At 51.8% G+C, this 8,861-nt stretch overlaps 1 protein-coding gene and 1 long non-coding RNA gene across 3 annotated transcripts in view; one reads left to right on the top strand and one right to left on the bottom strand.

Moving 5' to 3' along the window:
- Cacng2 (calcium voltage-gated channel auxiliary subunit gamma 2) overlaps positions 1 to 7,788 on the bottom strand; it is a 105,789-nt gene extending 98,001 nt beyond the window's left edge. The window contains exons 1-2 of one of the 2 annotated variants that reach the window (XM_023565318.2): positions 7,167 to 7,788; positions 6,694 to 6,839 (exon numbers count right to left, since the gene is read on the bottom strand). In XM_023565318.2, the coding sequence (XP_023421086.1) occupies positions 6,694 to 6,835 (142 nt within the window). In that variant the 5' untranslated portion in view covers positions 6,836 to 6,839; positions 7,167 to 7,788. Of the gene's footprint in view, positions 1 to 6,693; positions 6,905 to 7,166 lie in introns of those variants that run through there. The other variant, XM_003470463.5, reaches the window with a different exon arrangement.
- Positions 6,053 to 7,027, top strand: LOC134473593 (uncharacterized). Its single transcript, XR_010043904.1, has 2 exons — positions 6,053 to 6,478; positions 6,789 to 7,027. It is a non-coding gene; the product is annotated as an uncharacterized LOC134473593 (long non-coding RNA).
- Positions 7,789 to 8,861: the final 1,073 nt, after the last annotated feature.

Below are 8,861 nucleotides of genomic sequence, written 5' to 3' on the forward strand. Positions count from 1 at the left end.
AAAAAGGGGCCCGTTCTTCACGACCCCTGCGGGGACTCGGGTATGGAGGTGGGCATGGGCTTGTGCTCCTCTAGCACCCGGGGTGTCACCCACTGTCAGCACCTCTGCTGGTAGTTTTTGAATTGAGTTGCTGAGGTGCTCACTGAATTCTGTGTTTTCTCCTCTCTCTGCGCTGTTATGAGCATCTGCGAGCCCCAAGCCAGTCCCACATCCAGAGCGGGGAGCACAGGGAGGAGCGAGGGGGAGTTAGGGGGTGCTGGCTGCTGTCATTATCACAGTAATCAGAGGATCAGGCCTCTGTCCATAGTGCAAACGAGGCTCGGACGGAAATAAGCAGGCCAAGGTCACACATCTTACAGTGAGAGGTCAGAGACAACTCTTTAACAAGGTTACTAGGGCCTTTCAGGTCCTGAGCGATTCTGTATCCCACAGTCCCACAGGCCACCCATCCATAGCAGTGACCACAGCTGTCATCTGTGTGTCTATGCAAGAGAAGCTTTGAAATAGTATCTGTCTCTCTCTAACCCTAAATAGCACTCTTCCCAGAGTCCAGGGTGCTCCGGCCTAGCCCTTGGGACTTTGTAGGTGCTCATCAAAGATGTAACCAACAAAGTAACGAAAGGAAGGAATGTCTGTTCTGCTCCTGTAAACCAGTTCAGAAACTGACCGTGCACATTGCATTCAAACGTGGAGTTTGGGCCCAAGTAATTATTGGGAGCTAGGAAGAGCCACGGAGCTTTTGATAAATTTAAAAATCTCTCTTATTATCAGTCTGAATGTGCCTGTACTCTGCTCCTCCCATCGCTGACCTGAAAGTGGACGCTAGTGGGAATCTCTGTGGCAGCTGCTTTGGGAGGTGTGGGAGGAGGAGAACACGGCCAGGATCTGTTTAGAGGAGCCAGGCCCCGGCACCTTCTCTTCTGTACTGATTTCTCTCCAGCCCTCCCTTTCCCATGGTCAGTCTTTTGATTGTCCTTTTAGCGTTGAGCTTCTTGGCTGCTATTTGTTCCCGTCTCTCTTTTCCGCATTCCCCTCCGTTGAGTTTATTTTTTACTTTTTGGAATGTCAAAAGAAGTGGTATTTTTGCACTCAAAGAACACCTCTCCAATGGTGGGAAGGGACCACTGTTCCTGAAACCCACCCTACTGCGGGCAGTGGTCATGCACTTATTTGTCTGCAAAGGCGGGTTGACATCCTGTGCTGTCACCATCGTGGTGGCTACAGCAGAGAGTTGAAAAGGACACAAACCCCTCCCCTTGGGAGCTGATGGTCTCATGCCGGAGACAGGCAAGAACTACTTTGAGTGACCGATACAGCGGGCTAGAGGATGCTCAGAACCCTGCCAAACAAACACCCGAACAAATGAACAAATTTTAAAAACCAGTCGGGGATCGGATACAGAAAGGGAAGAGGTGAGGGTTGTTGATTGCAATTTCAAGAACAAGAAAGGGACAGACGGCAACTTCCTTGATCCCTAAACTACCAAGTACCCTGAAAAAGGTCTAGGATATGTCTCTTTTACAGAAAAGGAAACTGAGGCTTGGGAAGGTTTAACTGCCCCAAATCACACGGTTCCTAAAGACTACAGCACATACAATGAACCCAGGTTGTGGGGCTGTGAAATTTTTTTAACTAGATGGCACGCAAAGCTTCATCTGAAAACCTCATGAGTTACAGGGACGCACATTTGCTGGTTCCTGAAAATGCTAGTGAACATCAAGCCAGCGGAATGTTGGTTCACACTAAGGGTGCTTCCAAAACAAAAGGGCACAAAGACGAGCCCGTGGTGGGCTAGGCCAGCAGGTGTTAGAAAGCGGGTGCTGCATCCCTTCAGCCTGGGCTCCTCAGCCCAAAGGACGGGGCGGAGGGCAGGCTCAAGTCACCCTAGAGTGTGCACGGTGGCTGGAGACTGCAGCTGGGCTGCAGAACCCCGCTCGCTGACTGCCAAGGCTGAGTGCTCAGAGCCGATCTCTAGATTCAGACAGAAGAGGACCCGTGCCCTGTGTGTGTCAGTGGCGGAGGGGTCGGGCTGCAGAGCTGTCTGGAGGTTTGTAGGGTGCATGGGGCAGGGAAACCCAGGGGTCACAAGAGGCCTGGATGTGAATTCTGGCTCTGCTGCTTTCTGTCCCTGTGACTAGGTGGGCCACTGATTCCCAAGGGCCTCCTCTTCTCACTTAGAAGTCCAAACCAAGGACAGAGGGTATGAGGTGGGCAGCTGGGGCCCACAGGTAGAAAGGCCAGTGGCCCTGGGCCCGGCTCTGTAGACAACTGCTGGTTAGAACCCAGGACCCAGAGGGAAGGTTTTCAGTTCCTGGGAGTTGGACATGAGATTTGCTGAAGATTAGAAGGTTCTGGAGAAGCTCTGTAAGGCTGGTCCATTACAGTGCCTACTCTGTGCCCAGAGGTGTCTATTTCTATGTACATTAAGATAAAACTGAAATTCAGGACATTTTAAAAGCAGAAAAAGGAAGAAAATCAACTGTTTAGTTCTCCTTCTCTGGAGAGACCAGGCATTTGCTGACCACTGTCCTTTACTTTTCCTTAAATAATTTTCTTTCGCTTCAGCCAACTGGGAGCTGAGCAGACCTACTCCTTTGGAATCCTCTTCGTTCATAATATAGAATCCTGACTCATTATTTTTTATAGGGAAGTTCCAGGAAGAATAAACAAGTCATCTTCCTCTCTCTGTCTCCCTGTCATCTGTGACACATCCTTGTGCCATTTGCATTCACACCAGTCATTTAAAATTGTTTTGAATTAATCCATTGATAAACGTTTCCTATATACCTACTCCCTGCAAAGTTTTTAAAGAAAGTCAGGTTATCTCAGGGCTGGCAGAGCAGTGTGGCACGGAGCGTTGGCCCTGGATCCCCTCCACATCATCCCTCCACATTCAAAGGCCAGACTGCCCAGGAAAGGTGCTGATTTACTAAAACTGACCTCTATCATCTCCTTTGGTGGAACCAGAGAGCCATGGTCAAGCAGACCATGCAACGCCCCCAGGCGAGACGAGCCATTGGAAAAGACAATTCGGGCCCAGCGAGACTCTTCTTGCTTAAAAATAGCAAGGATGCAGTCATGGCTGGCAGAGGGGGCGACGGGAGAAGCCCACGACGCAGGAGGAGCTGGAAAATTCGGCAGAGGGCATTTACGAGCCTGGGTAGGCAGCACGGAATGCAAAGGGGCCAGAGAGAAGAGGGGCGCTGGTGGGTCGGCCTCTGCTTCTGACACTTGGTACCAGTTTCTGTCTCCTCCTCTGCAGGGCTGGAAATCCTTTGGGGGACACTTGGAGCCAGTACAGGGAAGAGAGGAAGAGCGCACTGGAGAGAATTGACAGGATTTCTGGGTGCCCCTGGATATATCGCCTCATTTAGGTGGCCACAGAGGTTAAAAGCTCTGAACAGTAAAGCTCCAGCAGCCCCGAGAAGTCTCCCTGGAGTAAGCCAGTTCCGAGTCCTGTTGATTTTACTGGGCTCTCCCTGAAAGCACCAATCTGTCTCTATCCAGAGATGCCCAGTGCTGCTTTCTTGAAAAGTTCAAGAATTTCTTCTCTCACCCTGCACCCACCTGTGCCCCTGGACCTTCTGTTCCCACCCCTGCTTCTCAAAGCTGGCTGAGGACAGTAGCCTGCCCGGGCGTTCACACACGGGGTCCACTTTCCAGATATCTACTCTGCAGGGAGCAAAAGAAAGGCTGGGCTTTTATTTCTCCATCCCCGTCCTCCTCCCCCCGTGTCTGCCCCTAACAGGTGGCCACATCTCTTCTCATTCTTCGGCACACTAATTAATTCCAAAAGCAGCATCAGAGGCAAAGAATTACTTCCCGATTCTTATTTTCATCAAGAGGTGAACAAAAATAATCATCTCAGGAGACAAAAGGCCCTAATCAAAAGCAGACAGCAGCAGCAATCAGAGGAAGACGCCTTGTTTTCCATCTGAAATCATCAGCAGCTTCTCCAAGAGAAGATTTGAAATCGGTTCACAACTTCTTGGGTATGGGGAGAAAATACAGTTACAGCGGTGATAGAAGAATCTTTTTGGGAAATCTAGTTTCTCATCCAAGAAATACAAGCCAGAGGGCTCAGCACACTCACTGGCAACTTGACGTCCCTAACGGCTGACCCCGAGTGGCCGGAAAGGCCAGCATACCACTACCCTCAGGAACTGGCTGTGCCAACTTCCAGAAATAAGTGAACTTCCAACCTTAGAAATCAGTGCAGCTTGAAAATATCTCCAAACCACTTCCTGAGTGGCCAAGGCCCGGCTTTCTCTGAGCTCTGCCAAGCCACATATGAGAAGCTTTGGAAATTGAAGGCCAGGTTGAACAGGGGCCCTGAGCACTGGCGCTCCTGCCTGGGCCTGGACTACATCTGGAAAGCGAGAATCAACCCAGCAGAGAGCCTCGCTAGCCCTCCTCCCTCCACTTGGAGGCAAGTGCCCCGGGGTGGGCAGCCAGGGAGGCCACTGGGGTCAGTGCCAGCCCTCGGCTCCTGTGTACACCACAAAGCCCTTGGGGAGCATTGCGATGCTAACCCTTTACAGACGAGCAGAGAGAGACAGGGCATGCAGCTCAAAGAGAAAGTTACAGGGGGTGTGCAGCGTATTGGGGGATGCAGACGCCACGCGGATGGGATTTTAATGAAAACACTTAAGCCTTTTAATGCATAAGTGATCCAAAGCCAACTCTAGTCCGCTTGTCTTCAGGGAATTATGAGATGTTTCAAAGATCACAGTGTTAAGGATTTGTAAATAAAGCCCTGCCACCAGAAGAGCATTTTTACCAGCTCCCCAATATCTGATTCTATTTCCCTTAAAATCACGTCTTGCTTCTGCTATCGTCTCTCGGCTGTGCATCTCCATCCCTCTCACTAAAATCCAAGGCAGACAAATCACCACTCAGATCCTCTCCCTAAAGCAACCCTTATCCACTTCGCCTTCCTTCTCTTTTAGAATAAAAGGCTGTCATAAATGTTTAATTAAACGGAGATCATCTTTCCACTGCAAATGACTATCGGTCTGAAAGGCTTTTCATTTTTAAAGGGAGGGGTGTGTGTGCATGTGTTGAAAACGGTCCCTATTAATTTCGTCATACTGACTCCGGCTGGGAGGAGCATGTAGTATTCAGCATAGAGCTGCTCTGCAGAATATGTTTAAGGCAGCGGCTTGGATTGAGAAAGGGCACCAGATGCAGTATGCGTCAAATAGCCCATCGCTCAATGAAGTCACTTAGCTATTCAAAACATGTCCAGCCATCACTCAACCGCTTGCACCAAGAATACTGGGGGTGGGGGGCAGAGAATTTGTGCTTTTTCCCAGAAGTAACCATCTCCCAAAGAGCAGCTCGGCTCAGTTTGGGTTAGACCCCGGGGCCACATTAGTTTCTCCCTCTGGCAGATCTTTCTCTCTTCTCCCCATCTGCTGGCCTCAACTCCCCGCATCCCTCCGGTGTGGAGCCTCACCAACAATCCTGCAGTGCCAGCTTCCTGACACTGCCTCAAACGGCCTCCAGTCTTGGTTCGCAGCATCAGAAGGAAGGCGCACAAGCTTTGCCTTCCACACAGAAACCTATGCACATCTCTGAGCCTGTCTGCCCACGGGTGGCTCATATATCCACAGAGAGAAGAGCAAATCCACCCTAAGGTCTGCTGCTAAACGCAGGCTGTGTGACCTGAGGAGTCTTGTTTTTCTTCCTCTGTGCTTATTGCCGTGTCCCAGAACCACATGCCTTCACCATGCCTCGGCCTCCCAGCCTGCAAATGGTGGCAGCACACGCACGCACACATGCCTCAAAGACCCTGCACGATCAAGGCCGACAGCTGACACCCCCCACACTGCTGCCCCACTCCCCCCTCAACCTCCCCATGCCCTCACCTCCCCCCTCCCTGCCTGCCTGCACAATGCTGACTCGACTGGCTTCTGGGTGACAGACATGTCACTCTGGTGCGGAAGCAAATTGGTTTGCAGCCGAACCCGCAAGTGAATTGCTGTTTATTCGAACTTGGACTTGTTTCCTTCGAGAGACGTATGTATTTTTAGACTTTGTAAACGTTAAAACACACACATACACACATGCAGCCAGCCGCCCCGACCGCTACGGGTGGCTCATAGACATTACGAAATGCTCTTGAACTCGGCTTGAGATCCTGGAATAATTAGGATTTACCAAATAAGGATTCTTAGAAACAACAGATTTTTTTTTTCTTTTTCCTTTTAAGAAAGGAGATTTGCTGCAGATGATGATGTGTCTGGGACTTTTGGGGGGAGTCAGGAGGAGAGGAGAGGAAAAGGAAAAACATTTTAGAATTCTTCACCGGGAAAAGAGGAGCAGCATCAAGGGAAACAATTATTTTCTCTCCCCAGAGATGGCAACACTAAATCCAAAGGCAAATCCTAATGATTCCGAAGCAGGCAGAGCCCACTGGACTTTAAAGACATTCTCTTGCTGTTCGCATCCGAGCACAGATGATTCCAATGAAGAGGTCTGGGGAAGGGAGAGGGAGGTGGAGGCCGGAGAGTGGAGTATGGTTTTTGCTGATTGATTTTCTTTCCTCTGAAACTAACCCAACCAACCTCGATCTGTGGTGGAGGGAGCCAAATAGGAAAATGGTGGAACGCAAAGGGGACTCATCCGAGGCCGGTGGGGAGGGGAGTGGGGAGGGGAGGGGCCGGGTGCAGGGGGTGGGAAATCAAATACCTTCAAGGCAGCACGTTCTCCATAATCCAGAATGGGTCATAACTTCCTCATTCTTTTTGCTGGTTTCGTTTTCACTGACACTTTTCGTCTTGCAGACCCCTCTGGAGTAGAGCCAATAGTCGGTCCCCACAGCTATGGTCATCAGGCTGAAGGCAGCGAAAGCACCAACGGTGGTTAAAAGCATTTGAACACCTCGATCAAACAGCCCCATAATTCTTCATTATATAAACACCCAACCGACTTCTGGTTCTCGGAAGAGTGTGTCTGAGGGTGCGAGTACTAAAGCCAAAAAAAAAAAAAAAAAAAAAAAAAAAAAAAAAAAATTAAAATAGAATTCCACTACTAATATAATGGATATATATGTGTGAACAGAGGATATGGAGAGATATTTTTAAAAAAAAAAACAGAGAGAGGTAAGAAAGCTCACGGAAAAGAGTGTAAATTATAAAGATCACACAGGAAGAGAGGCTTGCCTTTTGGGATCAGAAACTGTTCTGGTTGCAGTGAGTTTTAAAAAAAGGGGGAGGGGGGAAATAAAAAGACACCCCCACCCCCTAAAAGTGAGATGTTTTAATCTCTTTTCCTAAAATTCCGGTCTCCAGTTTCCATATGTGATCGCTAATCTGGAGATGGCTTCCACAGTGAACCGGGGAGCAGCCGAATCCTCAACACCATCTCCCATGGTCGGGACCCAGACAGTTAGGGGTTTGAAGCGCCGAGATGCACCCTTTCGTCTTCCTGCTCGGCTCTGCGGCCTGCGCCATGAAATCCTCGGCTTGGCCGGTCCTCTGCCCTGAGGGGCTCCGGGGCGCTCGCCTTCAGAGCCGACCTCCCGGTATCCTGCGAGCCCCGGCTGCGGGCGGCGCGGCGGCGGCGGGGGTCCCGGCTTCCATGGCTGCGCAGGGCGCGCGCGGCGGCGGCGGCGGCGGCGTATTGTTGTCGGCGAGGCGGGGGAGGGAAGGGGTTTCTCCCGGAGAATCGAGGCGGGCTTCCCTCCCCCCGATCCGCAGGGCTCGGCGAGTCGAGGGAGCCGGCGTCCTGCTGCAGGATGGGCCGCCCGCCCCCCCTCGCGGCGCTGGCCCGGCGCAGCGCGCCCACCTACTGCATCGCCGGCGGTGCTGAACTGGACAGCTCCCCGCGCGCCCCTGCGCGCTCCGCGCCCCCGCGCCGCCGGCCGGCTCCGGGGGGCGCGCGGCCGATCCTCTGGGCTCCCCGGGGGCCGCCGCGCCGGGCCGAGCGGGGGCGCCGGGCCGCCTCCGAGTGCTCTCGCTCCCGGTGCCGAAATGAGCGCTCGCCGCCCGCCGCCCGCTGGGCTCCGGAGCTCAGCGGAAGGCGTAGCTAGAGACCGTCTCCTCTCCCCCTCGCGCCCTCGCTCGCTCCCTCGCCTCGGCCCTCCCCCCTCCTCGCTGTGTTTTCCAGCTCAGCCTCCTTCTCATTCCGTCTCTACGTGCCCAGAGCTTCAAACACAACCCTCCCGTCACAATCAGACGGGCACAAAACTTCAGCCAGCCGTTTCTCTGCCTGGAAGTGGGGTAATTACTAACCGTGCGTGTGCGCCTGTGCGTGTGTGTGTGTGCGTGTGTGTGTGTGTGTCGCATCCTTTTCACTTTGCTTTTCGGGGGGTGATTTGTTTTATTTTAGTGGCTCAGGAGATGCATCTCCGGCTTGGTTGCATCTCTCTCTCTCTCTCTCTCTCTCTCTCTCTCTCTCTCTCTCTGTCTCCGTCTGTCTGTCTGTCTCTCTCTCTCTCTCTCTGGCTCACAGAGTGTGCACTGACTTCACTGTCTGTGTCTCTGTAGCTTTCCGTGAAATTCCAAATCTTGCTTCTACAAGCAGACATTTTGGAAAGATTATTCATGGGAAAGGAGGGGTGAGAAAGGGTGACGGGGCTTGGGCATGATTTTTCATCCCAAGGAGAAACGTGTTTGCAGGAGAGATGGAGGGGGGCGGAACTGTGAATCTTTCCAAGTTTCCTCTGTCATTCATAAATAGGACTGGAAGAGATTTAAAAAAAAAAAAAAAAAAAAAAACCTCCCCTCTGTGAACAGGAAAGCACCTAAGTCCCCTCTGGTCAGGAGCACCCATAGCCCGGGGTGATGACAGCCAGGCTGCTTCTGTGTTCTTTCCTTATTGAGACCTGGGGGGGGGGCACGTTGATTGCTGCTGCT

Source organism: Cavia porcellus, unplaced genomic scaffold (genome assembly GCF_034190915.1).
Source record: "Cavia porcellus strain 051 isolate PalLab524CR breed Dunkin Hartley unplaced genomic scaffold, mCavPor4.1 scaffold_27, whole genome shotgun sequence".
In the NCBI taxonomy this organism is placed as follows: Eukaryota; Metazoa; Chordata; class Mammalia; order Rodentia; family Caviidae; genus Cavia; species Cavia porcellus.